The 14,144-nt window shown below is 38.8% G+C and overlaps 1 protein-coding gene across 1 annotated transcript; it reads left to right on the top strand.

Annotated features, from left to right (window-relative positions):
* The first annotated feature begins 4,404 nt into the window (after positions 1-4,404).
* LOC113155365 lies at positions 4,405-11,563 on the top strand. The gene is made up of 7 exons (XM_026350052.1): positions 4,405-4,485; positions 4,903-5,187; positions 5,594-5,869; positions 6,186-6,491; positions 10,529-10,606; positions 10,762-10,857; positions 11,047-11,563. Exons 1-7 carry the CDS (start codon positions 4,446-4,448, stop codon positions 11,085-11,087), a joined length of 1,122 nt encoding a protein of 373 aa, XP_026205837.1. The 5' UTR covers positions 4,405-4,445; the 3' UTR covers positions 11,088-11,563.
* The last annotated feature ends 2,581 nt before the right edge of the window (positions 11,564-14,144 follow it).

The following is a 14,144-nucleotide window of genomic DNA, read 5'->3' as shown; positions in this document are numbered from 1 at the left end:
AGTTATTCTTATTCTAATACTGAATATTATCTAATCTAATATCTCTATAATATGTGTTTTCACACAGTTTAGGTTTTGTTCACATTACTGAACATGAATTATTCCAGAATCTGAAGCATGAACTGTTTTCTTGATCTACAGTCTATGAAGCCTCATCTGAAGTAAAGGGACGTCCAAAAGGATGGTTTGAATTCACCTGCAAATATCCCGACACAACCATCACTAGATACAAAGATCCTGAAGTAGTTATTGCTAAAAATAAAAGAACAATACGAAGCAACAAGAACGACGAGTGGGAAAAGAACGACAGAGTTTCTCTGTACCATGATACAAAAAACAAAAACCTCAGAGTGGTCATCAAACAACTTGAACAGGAGGATTTTGCGGAGTACGAGTGTAAATTTTACCAAGAACACAACTCAACATTAGAATCCAACAAAGTGGAACTGGGTGTTGGTAAGAAGTGCAGCAGCATTTTTCTGTACATTAGACTGATTCTAGTCGTGTTGTCCTCACACAGTTTGGATCAAACATCATCTCTTCTTCTTCTTCATATTGAACACAAGCTGGTTTTCATCACACCAGTGCTCACATTCCTCAGTCTCAGAGAGATGAACTGAGGAGCTGCTGTGACCTCAGATACAGAACAGACCTTTCAATTAATACATGTTGTCTGCTGAGCTGAGTTTTCATTTGATAAAATGTTGTTATAAACTAGATATATTAACTAGAGTCACTAAATCAGTTAATCTTTCAGTTCATCATCTATTCAACCAATTAAATTTAAAATATTAAAAGTCACTTAGAACAGATTCAGACAGGAGAGAGATTTAAATTTTTAATGTACTTTTTTTGTCATCAGATGACGAGGTCTTTCAGACATTTACTCAAACTACGTCTAGAACAGCTGAAACCACCATCACATGTGAAAACACAGGAAACAAACATGACGTCCAGGTTTTCTGCAAAGAGAACGATTTCATCTGTGAAGAAATTTTATCAACGACATCTGTTTCAAAGTCAAACGGGACGTTCACTCTCATAAAGTCCAACAGTGGATTCAACATCTCCATCAGTGACGTGTCCTCACAGGATGCTGGAGTCTACTGGTGTGGAGGAAAATCAAATGATGGAAACTACAGAGCAGGTCTGAGAAAAATACAACTGGAGGTTAAAGGTGAGTATCAGACATCTACTAACATTTTATCAATAGAGAGAAGTTAACATGGGAGAAATATGATCTCTCTTCCTAATTCCAGTCAGAACTCTTGCTGCAGCATTTTGAATTAACTGGAGGCTTCTATGGAGTTATTGGGACATGGTATTCCATAGATCCTATGTAAACCACAATTGAGACAAACAGTTTAAAAAAACACTGATAGTTAAAAGTATCAGTCCCATATAAAAGAAATTAACAAAGATTTGTTTTTAGCTTTGCCAAGATCTGCCAAATTGTATTTTTTTAATATAAAATACTTTTTATTAATATGTCTTTAATATAAACCTCTATTACAGCTTCTGTTTTTCCAACTCAGTTTACATCTACTAAGACTCCAGGTGGAAAACCCACTGAAGGTCAGACTGTTTCTATGAATCCCTGTCAAGCTGGTTACAGTTTGGATTCATCACGAGAACATCTGATGAACATCTGATCATGTTTTATATCTGTAATCTGTTATTTTAGGTTTTGTGCCTGCAACAACAACAACAGCCTCGATTACAGCTCCTGATCCTTCAGTCAACAAAGTTACTGGAGACGTTCACACCAGTTACTGAAGGCACACGTTCACATACTTTAGCCACACAATCTTATTTAAGATTGTAAATAATAAATAAACATATAATAATAAATTAATAGGTAATTTTCTGGTTCTCTGTATCAGGTTTAAGCATTTCATCTTAATCAGATTATGTTGTAGTTCACACTGCTCCAGAAATAAGGAAAATTCACCAACTTGTGTCATTGTGCTACTTTTATCATTGTGGAATATTTAAATTACTCAATTCCATTACTACAGTTATAGTTATTGGAATTGTTTGGATCTCCTGTCTTGAGAGCAGCTGTGACTGCTGAATTCATACAGAGGCAGCAGAACATCTCATCTTATCTTAAATAAGCAAACAGCTGCTGAAAACATCTGTAGCTGCTTCTTATTTTTAGTCACTGGCTAAAATAACAGAAATCACCTGATGTCACCACTTGATAAATTAGCTGTAAATATGTTAATGTTAATTCTAGCACAGCTTTACTGTTTCTATTTTCAACCAGACCTTAAGATGCCAACACTGACTGGTGACAGTCGACCACATGAACATGCACATAAACGTGTTCTACACACCAGACGTTAAAGAAAAAGGAAGGTGTTGATGATCTCGTCATATTTTCTGTTCATGTTGGATATAATCATGTTGTCTGCTTCTATGATACAGATCAAACATCTCTACAAACGTAAGATAGTTCAGTGTTTGAATCCAGGTCTTATTCTTCAGTATCCAGTTTGTCTTTAACAATGTGTTTCTACTGTCGTCTGCTTTAGTTCCTGCAGCTGGACCTCTGATGAATGCAGTCACTGCTGTTCGCATCTGTGTCGTTCTGCTGGTTCTTCTGCTCGTTGTGGTTTTGATCTACAAACGTAAGAAGTTTCTCTTCTGTTCTTCGCATAAACCTTGACACCTTTTCTTGATAGTACGATTATATAAATAAAAATTAAAAAAAAACAAATGCCTGAAAACAAATCCGAACTGTGGTTTAACTGTGGTCACATGAATCATTTCTCTTTCTGTTTTGTTTCTATTTTAATTTCTCTCTGACAGACTCAGAAAAACTAAAGAAACAGAGGAGCACAGGTCATTAAAGAGGTAAACGAACAGATCTGTCTACATGGTTGTTCTGTGTGGTTTATTAGCTTTGTAGCATTTAGCACAATGACAGAGGTTCACACATTTACTCATAGAGCAGGAATAACAATACATAACCATGCTGTGCTGTGAAAGAGAGCGATGATCAGAAAAGAACGTTTCCAGAGAATCACCTAATGTTAGTCCTCTTAATGTTAATGTTTCTGATTAACATCAGGTCCTCACCAGCTCTTTTAAACACACTTTTAATTCTGTCAGTCAGCAACGTAACAAGATAAAATCTTCTGTAGGTTATGTAGAGTGACATAAACATGTTTTCCTCCAGCTGACAACATGGTGTGATATGTTAAAGTAATATATTAAAGCATTAACTCTGTGTTTCTGATACTGGAAGGATCACGACTATGCAGAGGTACAACAGCCCCCCCAGCAGCCAGACTCAGGACCTGCATTAACATCTTACGCCAACTTTCCCACAAACCCCTCTGCCTTCCTGCACGACTCCACATACATAAATAAATGTATGTTTCCTGTTTTTAGTCAAATATTTTTTGTTAGAGTGTGTTAGAGTTATAAATATATATAAAAAATAAAATTAATTTTATTTTAACATTTACTATATGTTGTATTGTGCATTAGAAACAGTGACAGGCTATGATCGGTGTGAGCAGCTGTTCATAGGTGGTCGTCAGACCTTAACTTTACTTAACTTGTAAATGTGATGTAAGGAGACGTTCAGGATGTGGAGTAGGAGAGATATATATGTTGTTTGACTGATGTTTTTATAACGTTCACGCTGCTCGTTGCTGTTTTATTATTAAACTATTTCATGCTTTTTCATTGTCACAAGTTGTCTGTGAACCACAATGAAGATAAAACCCAAATGCAGACGAGTCCCTGTTCCTACTGAACAAATGTGGAGAAGACAGAACTTTAGTGTGGATTAATAAAGTGTAAATATAATAAAATGAAATAAAACACGTACAAATCTGAAGCACTGTCTCTGTTGTTCCTCTGTTTCTACCAGACTGTGAGATGTGAGGAAACTGAAGTCCTGTAGTTTATGGAGCTGCTCAACATCAATGACAAACTAATAAATTCATTGTTATTAATTAAAGTTAAAGGTAGAAAAATACACCAGGTGACGAATCTGAAGAGAAACAGATGAAATCAAATGATTATTTAAAGCAAACAACAAGAAGCAGAAAGAAAATAGATCCAAATCCAGGAGACACCTGAGGCAGGTTACAGAGCTCAGAAGAAGTGATCAGAGACATCAACAAACAGGTGATTGATCATTTAACTTTTAATTTACAGGACTGACAGGATTTAATTATTAAAATACTGTGACATCACAGACACCTGATCACTCCCTAAGATTGGTAATGGACTCTATGACTTATTTATTTTACTGTGAAAACCATAAAAATAAGAGGGGGAGGACAGACTGTGGGAGTGAACAGTTCTTAGAAAACATGAAACAGAAATTCAGGAAACACAGAAATGAGCAGCGACCAACTGAAGACGAACTGAACAGAGTGGACATAAAGAACCAGGAACCTGAGACCTCAGCAGCAAAAACCAACATGAAGAGTTTCCTTCTCCTCGTTCTCTCACTGACGGCAGGTAAAACTGTTATTAACACCTAATAATATTTAATTAGAATCAGCTGAGTGAAGTTAAATTAGTTACTGATGTAAATGTTAGTGATTAAATGTTACATGTGAAAATATTCAGATTATATCAGTGTTGAATTCAATTTAAATGTTATTATTTCAAAGTAAATCATATAATAAATAAATGTACTGATGTTATGTTATGAGATCTTCATGTTGAACCTACTGTACCACATCTGACTCATGTTCACAACAGAGCAGTTAATACATGTGATTTAACAGACGCTCAAAAACCTACACATCTAAACAATTACAGCTTTAAAACAGAAACTGTGGAAAATTCAGTTTTATTCAGTTTATGTTTGTTTGATAAACTGAATATTCAAACATTTCAGAATTTAAGGTAACATGAAGTTTTCTCCTACAGGCTGTGAAACTTCATCTGTCAGCACATGTGATGAAACATGGGCTGTATCTGACTATGGAGGAAGTGAAAAATACCAAATAGTTGAGGTTGATCATCGTGGACGTGTTGAACGAAGCACAAAAACAAACATGTGGGAAAACAAAGGAACGTTTTTCCTGTTTCACGACACAAGAAACAAAGAACTCAAGCTGGTTTTTCTACAGCATCAAGTTAAAAAGGAGGAGTTCAAGTGTAGATTTTACCAAACACACGGCTCAACTCCTGATACTGAGAGAGTGGAAAAATGTAAGATCATCTTAAAATCTTTGTTAAAACACTTTTTACTGTGTTTTCTTTTTTCATATGTACAAAGCTTTATTCTTATTTCCTTTTCTTTCCCTCAGTGACGTAAAGTTTCCTAAAGTTCCTCTTTAACCTACATAACGTCTCGTCCTCTAGTGTCTTTGTACAGTTTGAATAGTCACCAACACTGAACAGTGAGAAGTCAGAGTCTAAGTGTCAGAAGGATCATTACACTGTCTGAAAAACTCTTATTGTTGTTTAATAATAATTAACTTTATCTTTATTAATTCAAGTAATTCAATCAGATACATCGAGGATTAAAATGATGAAAAAACATTTTACTGTTTTCATCATGTGTTAAAACAGTGTTACAGTGAATTTACAGGTTTTATTTCTGTTTTATTTACAGACGACTGTGAGACTAAGACATTTAATCAAACGACATACAGATCAGCTAAAACCACCATCCCATGTGGAAACCACCAGTCCAGAGTCCAGTTCTTCTGCAGACAGAACGGTTCCAACTGTGAGAACATTTTATCATCAGGACCTTCTCCACAAACAAACAGGTTCACTCTCACCAACAGCGGCAGCATCTCCATCAGGGACGTGTCCTCACAGGATGATGGAGTCTACTGGTGTGGACTCAGATCAAATCTCACTAAAATCCAGCTGCAGGTTCAGAGTGAGGACTTCACATCTACGACACACTGAACTTTATCTACTGGTGTTTTTAATGAAACTGGTTTAACTGGTGAAACATGACACAACACAACAGCTGATTTAACAAGTTCATGTTAAAACACTGAGATGGTTCAGTGGACACGACTGGATCATATTTAATATTTAATAAAAGTCATTAACAGAAAACTCAGAAATACTATTTCAACACGTACATGTACATATACGGTGTACTGCATGTACATGTACATGTACTGTAAGTTAATGCAGAGTGTGAGAACGTTCTCAGTATAATAATCAATAACTGTCTCTGTCTACAGACATTACTGTCCATGAAAAGTCCTCATCTGTTGGACAGACTCTCACTTACTGGTGTAGTTACTCAACCAGTGCTCCCAGTATAACATTCATCTGTAAGGGAGAAGATCCATCTGTGTGTAAACGTCTAGTGAGCAGCTCAGAGAAAAACACTGGGAGGTTTTCTATGAATGATGATAAAGAAAAGAGAAATATCACAGTAACAGTGAGAGATGTGAGAGCAGACGACACTGGGACATACTGGTGTGGAGCAGAAACCAGTGACAGACGCAGCAACGTGTTCTTCAACAAACTGGTTTTGACTGTTGGTGAGTATTTACATCATTTTACTGTCTGAATATAATCTGACTCCTTCAGATTACAGGAGGCTTATTGATAGATGGTGACGTTCACCTGCAGCAGAGTCATTTCCTCTGTTCTAAAGAGAGAAACTGTAGGATTTAGTCATTCTCACCTTTTCAGATATATATAGTTAGGGTTAGGGGTTGTATATTCTTCTTCTCTTTCGTCTTTTCCCATCAGGGGTCGCCACAGCGAATCATCCTTTTCCACCTAAATCTATCATGAACATCTTCTACCCTAACATTAGCCAACCTCATGTCCTCTGTTATAACATCCATATATCTCCTCTTTGGTCGTCCTCTTGCCCTCCTGCCTGGCAGCTCCATCTCCAACATCCTTCTACCAATATATTCACTATCCCTCCTCTGAACATGTCCGAACCATCTCAGTCTGGCCTCTCTGACTTTGTCGCTAACACAGACAACGTGAGCCGTCCCTCTGATGTACTCGTTCCTTATTCTGTCTAACCTGGTCACTCCTAAGGAGAACCTCAACATCTTCATCTCTGCTACCTCCATCTCAGCCTCTTGTCTCTGTCTCACTGCTACCGTCTCTAACCCATAGAGCAGAGCTGGTCTCACCACTGTCTTGTAGACCTTTCCTTTGAGTCTTGCTGACACTCTTCTGTCACACAACACTCCTGATACTTTGCTCCACCCGCTCCAACCTGCCTGCACTCGCCTCTTCACCTCTTTTCCACACTCCCCATCACACTGAACTGTTGACCCCAAGTACTTAAACTCCTGCACCTTCTTCACCTCAGCCCCCTGTAACCTAACGCTTCTACCTTGATCCCTCTCGTTCAGACACATGTATTCAGTCTTACTATGACTTACTTTCATGCCTCTTCTTTCCAGAGCAAACCTCCACCTCTCTAGCTGTTCCTCCACCTGCTCTCTACTCTCACTGCAAATCACAATGTCATCCGCAAATATCATTGTCCAGGGATATTCCTGTCTGACCTCATCTGTCAGCCTGTCCATCAGCATAGCAAACAAGAAGGGACTCAAAGCTGATCCTTGGTGTAGTCCCACCTCCACCTTGAACTCCTCTGTCTGACCTACAGCACATCTCACCACCGTCATACTTCTCTCATACATGTCCTGAACTACTCTGACGTACTTCTCTGCCACTCCCGACGACCTCATACAGTACCACAGCTCCTCCCTCGGCACCCTGTCATACGCCTTCTCTAAATCTACAAAGACACAATGCAGCTCCTTCTGACCATCTCTGTACTTTTCCATCAACATTCTCAAAGCAAAAATGGCATCAGTGGTGCTCTTACGGGGCATGAAACCATACTGCTGCTCACAAATCTCCACCTTCTTCCTAAGCCTGGCTTCCACTACTCTTTCCCACAGCTTCATTGTGTGGCTCATCAACTTTATTCCTCTGTAGTTGCTGCAGTTCTGCGTGTCACCCTTGTTCTTAAAGATCGGAACCAGAACGCTTCTCCTCCATTCCTCAGGCATCTTCTCACTCTCTAGAATCCTATTGAACAAACTGGTTAAAAACTCCACTGCTGCCTCTCCTAAGCACTTCCACACCTCCACAGGTACGTCATCAGGACCAACAGCCTTTCCACTCTTCATCCTTTTCAGAGCCTTCCTCACCTCATCCTTTCCACTCTCTGCTGTTTCCTGCTCCACAACATCCACATCTTCCTCCCTTCTTTCCCTGTCATTTTCCTCATTCATCAGATCCTCAAAATACTCCTTCCATCTTTTCTGCACACTCTCCTGGGTTGTTAGCACCTTTCCATCTCTGTCCTTAATCACCCTTACCTGTTGCACATCCTTCCCATCTCTATCCCTCTGTCTAGCTAGCCTGTACAAGACCTTCTCTCCTTCCTTTGTGTCTAACCTGTCATACAGCTCATCGTAAGCTTTCTGTTTGGCCTTTGCCACCTCTCTCTTCACTCTACGCTGCGCTTCCTTGTACTCCTGTCTACTTTCCTCAGTCCTTTCTACATCCCACTTCCTTCTAGCCAACCTCTTCCTCTGGACACATTCCTGTACTTCCTCATTCCACCACCAAGTGTCTTTACCTTCTTTCCTCTTTCCAGATGACACACCTAGCACCTTCCTACCTGTTTCCCTGATAACCTCTGCTGTAGTTTCCCAGTCATCTGGAAGCTCATCCTGACCACCAAGAACCTGTCTCAACTTCTGTCTGAATTCCTCACAAGTTTCTTCATTCTTTAGCTTCCACCACTTGGTCTTCTTTTCTGTCTTCCCTCTCTTCTTCTTCCTGACCTCCAGAGTCATCTTACACACCACCATGCGGTGCTGTCTGGCTACACTCTCTCCTACCACCACTTTGCAGTCACTAACCTCTCTCAAATGACCTTGTCTACATAGGATGTAGTCCACCTGCGTACTCCTACCTCCACTTCTGTATGTCACTCTATGTTCCTCTCGCTTCTGGAAGTAGGTGTTGACTACAGCCATTTCCATCCTCTTAGCAAAGTCCACCACCATCTGTCCTTCCAGATTCTTTCCTTCACACCAAACCTGCCCATCACCTCCTCATCACCTCTGTTGCCCTCACCAACATGCCCATTGAAGTCTGCTCCAACAACAACTCTCTCTCCTCTGGGGATACTCTCTATGACCTCATCAAACTCACTCCAGAATCTCTCCTTCTCTTCTAACTCACAGCCAACCTGTGGAGCATACCCACTGACTACATTCATCATCACCCCTTCAATTTCTAGCTTTAGGCTCATCACCCTGTCTGAGACTCTTTTCACCTCTAGAACACTGTTCACAAACTCCCCCTTCAGGATCACTCCTACCCCGTTTCTCTTCCTATCCACACCATGGTAGAACAGTTTGAATCCTCCTCCGATACTACGTGCCTTGCTGCCCTTCCACCTTGTCTCCTGCACACACAGAACATCTACCTTCCTTCTCTCCATCATGTCTGCCAGCTCTCTGCCTTTCCCTGTCATTGTGCCAACGTTAAGAGTCCCTATTCTCAGATCTACGCTCCTGCCTTTTCCCTTCTCTCTCTGACCACGAACCCTTCTGCCTCCCCTCTTTCTTCGACCAACAGTAGTCAAATTTCCACCGGCACCCTGTAGGTTAACAGCACCGGTGGCGGTCGTTGTTAACCCGGGCCTCGACCGATCCGGTATGAAAGTGTTATTGATGATTCGCATGGTTATTTTGGCAATTTTTTACGCCGGATGCCCTTCCTGACGCAACCCTCTCTATTTATCCGGGCTTGGGACCGGCACAGAAGTCACTGGCTTGCAACCCCTGTGGCTAGATTTAGGGGTTGTATATTGAGAGGGAATTTTAATTCATTTAGTGTTGATGAGTTAATATGTGAGAAACAAGCAGACAGGGAAACGTGGAGACATGTTGAACCTCAGTATAATAAAAACAGCAGGTTTCCTCAAGGTTCAGACAAACGAACATGACACAGAGGTCGACTCTGCTTCTTGTGACCTTATCTCTCTTCTCACTTCTCAGTCAAACCAGAAATTAGCTGCCTCTCAAGTATTTTATATGATCGTTCCTCCCTGGACCTGGATGTTGTTCTAGTCCTCCGTGTTCAACGATGCATCACTTCAGTGATTTCTGTCCAGAGGCAGAGATCATCCTTCATTATTTACTGTAGACGTTAGTTGTCAAAGCTTGGGAGCAGTCATGTCACATGAGCAACCACCAAGTTCTCTTTGCTGCTCAGTAATTAACATCTCTACTGCTACTGTCGAGTTTTTATTTTATCTGAACCACAAACTGTGGAATTAGAATCATGTGCTGACGACTCCCAGTTGTTTACTACAAAACTCTTCATAGTGACCAGAGACGTGTCTTCATCACATTATAATGGTTCAGGGTCACAGTCGGATTCTTCAGTGTCATGGATCAGTTGATTCTATGTTCTTAACATAATGTAGAAGTTTTTACTGTTGTTGTTGTTGTTTACAGGAATCTGTCAACTTGTATTAATTATGTGTTGTTTTCTATTTGTAATCTCTTATTTGTAGCTTCAGTGACTCCAACCACAGCAGAACCCTCAGTTAAAATCCCTTCAGTCAACTCAACGTCATTCACTGACACTCCAGGTGAGAAAGTGGTTCAGTTTTCTGTAAGGACGACGACTGTCTCCTTACTGAACAGCTTTTTGAGAACATGTGGATCTGACATGGATCTTCAGGATGAGATCGATGTGTTGATGTGGTTTTAAAACAGCTCTTCGTCCTCCTGTCGTCTGCTTTAGTTCCTGCAGCTGGACCTCTGATGACTGCAGTCACTGCTGTTCGCATCTGTGTCGTTCTGCTGGTTCTTCTGCTCGTTGTGGTTTTGATCTACAAACGTAAGAAGTTTCTCTTCTTTTCTTCACATACACATTGACACCTTTTCTTGATAGTACGATTATATAAATTAACAAATTAAAAAAAGAAAAGTTTAAATTCTAACAACAAATCCGAACTGTGGTTTAACTGTGGTCACATGAATCCATTTCTCTTTCTGTTTTGTTTCTTTTTTAATTTCTCTCTGACAGACTCAGAAAAACTAAAGAAACAGAGGAGCACAGGTCATTAAAGAGGTAAACGAACAGATCTGTCTACATGGTTGTTCTGTGTGGTTTATTAGCTTTGTAGCATTTAGCACAATGACAGAGGTTCACACATTTACTCATAGAGCAGGAATAACAATACATAACCATGCTGTGCTGTGAAAGAGAGCGATGATCAGAAAAGAACGTTTCCAGAGAATCACCTAATGTTAGTCCTCTTAATGTTATTATTTCTGATTAACATCAGGTCCTCACCAGCTCTTTTAAACACACTTTTAATTCTGTCAGTCAGCAACGTAACAAGATAAAATCTTCTGTAGGTTATGTAGAGTGACATAAACATGTTTTCCTCCAGCTGACAACATGGTGTGATATGTTAAAGTAATATATTAAAGCATTAACTCTGTGTTTCTGATACTGGAAGGATCACGACTATGCATTTATGTTTCCTGTTTTTATTCAAATATTTTTCCGTTGATGTTAGAGTCATAAATACAGCTGGAAAAAATTTAATTACATTTATTCATGTTTTAAAGACTGGATTATATTATTTAAATTCTAAATATAATTGAACATTTGATTTATTTTAACATTTTCTATATGTTGAATTGCTCATTAGAAACAGTGACAGGCTATGATCGGTGTGAGCAGCTGTTCATAGGTGGTCGTCAGACCTTAACTCGAGTGTCTTTGTAAATGTGATGCAAGGAGACGTTCAGGATGTGGAGTAGGAGAGATATATATGTTGTAATACAGTGTCAATATAATAAAATGAAATTAAATATGTACAAATCTGAACCACTGTCTCTGTTGTTCCTCTGTTTCTGTGAGAACTGAACTCATTTTTATTAATAAAGGTTAAAGGTAGAAAAATGCACCAGGTGACTAATCTAAAGAGAAACAGATCAAATCGAATGATTATTTAAAGCAAACAACAGGAAGCAGAAAGAAAATTGGGGGGTTTTCTATAAATAATGATAAAGAAAAGATAAATATCACAGTAACAGTGAGAGATGTGAGAGCAGACGACACTGGGACATACTGGTGTGGAGCAGAAACCAGTGACAGACGCAGCAACGTGTTCTTCAACAAACTGGTTTTGACTGTTTACATCGTTTTTCTGTTTGAATATAATCTGACTCCTTCAGATTACAGGAGGCTTATTGACAGATGGAGACGTTCACCTGCAGCAGTTAAATGTTAATGTTAAACAGTCCATGTTTCTTTATTGAGTCCTGTCTTCTTCTGGTTCCTGATGGTAACATCTGCTTTCTTTATTATATTATTCTAGAATATAAATATTTATTTTATAATATTTCAGAGACAAAGTAAACTGTTTATTTTCAGTGCCTCCAACAGCTTCAGCTGATCCTCGTACTCGGTCCACTTTGTTTTTCTGAAACTACGACAGAAGAAGCAGCAGGAAGATTTAAACATGACATGGTTCATGAAAACATCCCTTAAAATACAACTTCCTTTTAGTTGAAGCTGATTTGATCCCAACATAAATAAATGAGTAAGAGTCCCTTTTTGTTTCTTCCATCTGGTTTTAGAACTTTAAAGAAATTCTGATCGAGTTTAAGTAAAATTTACAAGATCTAGAAACTTCTTATCATCACAGTGGTGTTTGTGTTTTAACTTGTAGTTGATTAAAAAAGTATCCGAGTTGTTTAAGATGTTCAATCTTCCTCCCTGAGAGCGATTAGTTTGTAATGTGTCACACTCAAAAATGCCATTGGAAATATGATCATACATAACATTACTGTGAACAACTAGTTTAACTCAATGTTTACAATTACCAAGGTAAAGTTGAATTAATAACATTAGTTAAATAGTTTTGAACTGTGTTGAACTCCTGAATTCCTACAGAGGGAGATGTTTGATAACTAATGACGATGACGTTTGATGATTAATTAATAATTATTAAGGAAAAACATTTGATAGTAATTTGGCCTAAATCCTGTTCAGAATCTAATTTGAGTCTTTTACTGTTCTTTATATAAAAAAGACCTTCGTTAAAAAATAATAATAATCTACGTACAAAGAGTTCATTTAGAAAAAGGAAAATGCTTCACACAAACTGATCTGGACGTTAAAGGAAGGTGATTTGGTATTCTCTGTTCATGTTGGATCTAACACTGTCTTCTGCTTCTGTGATGCAGATCAAACATCTGTGTTGACCATTGTGTCTCTGTTTGGATCTGCTTCTGCTGCTGATGTTCATCTTGTGATTCATCTACGAACATAAGACAGTGTTTGAATTCAGGTCTTATTCTAAAATAACTCTGAAAAATGCAGCTAGTAACAAAGAGGCTGACTGTCATCAGACCCAACTGGACACTTTTCATCGTTCCACACTGAATTGAAGCCGTGATGAGACAGAGGACCTGTAAAACCACTCGACCTGCACCTGTACAGTCGCACCGCTCCATCCTCATCCCACCAAAACAAGTGTGATGAACCCAAAACCAGCTGCTGACCAGTCGACATCCTTCACATTAACCCTGTCTGTCACTATTGTACTGGATCATACAACTGACTGGAACTATAGTTTAACATAATGTTTCTGTTTTCTTGAGCATCTTTTTAAATCTGATATAAGGAGATGTGCACAATATACTCAAATACTATGAATACAATTACAAATACTCTGTTTGATAAAGAGACTGGCTGAAAATAATTAAGTATTATTATTTGTAAATCTGCAGAAACTGGAACCATCAATTTCTATTTGTTTAAATCACTTTCTACCTTTTAAAATAGTAAAACCACAGCCCACAGCACAATGTTTTTTATGTTTAAAGGTTTTTCCTCATCTGCATTCACCACTGCCGCAGGTCATTTTCTCTTTCAGGCCTTCAAACTCAATGATGTCACACAGTGAAATGATGATTTAAAGAACTTGTCTTAATAATCGTCAAAAACACACAAGTAAACCGTCATGACACTTGACGAATGAAGCTAAACTGGAGTCAACATCTCAGAACTACGTCTGATTCTGAAGTAACGACACTCAGCTGGAACTTTGGGATTTTTATCTATGAGACAAACTAAAATCCAAACAGATTCACAGAAACAGCAAA

This window comes from Anabas testudineus, chromosome 5, assembly GCF_900324465.2.
Source record: "Anabas testudineus chromosome 5, fAnaTes1.2, whole genome shotgun sequence".
Lineage (NCBI taxonomy): Eukaryota > Metazoa > Chordata > Actinopteri > Anabantiformes > Anabantidae > Anabas > Anabas testudineus.
The sequence above is the reverse complement of the archived record's forward strand: the minus strand, read 5'-3'. Positions and strand labels throughout refer to the sequence as shown.

Bases quoted from the DNA above. Each gene is read 5' to 3' on its own strand.
- LOC113155365 (XM_026350052.1), top strand. From the start codon at position 4,446: ATGAAGAGTTTCCTTCTCCTCGTTCTCTCACTGACGGCAG. The intron at 10,607-10,761 runs GTGAGAAAGTGG...CGTCTGCTTTAG, and splicing joins GTCATTCACTGACACTCCAG to TTCCTGCAGCTGGACCTCTG. The intron at 10,858-11,046 runs GTAAGAAGTTTC...TCTCTCTGACAG, and splicing joins TGTGGTTTTGATCTACAAAC to ACTCAGAAAAACTAAAGAAA.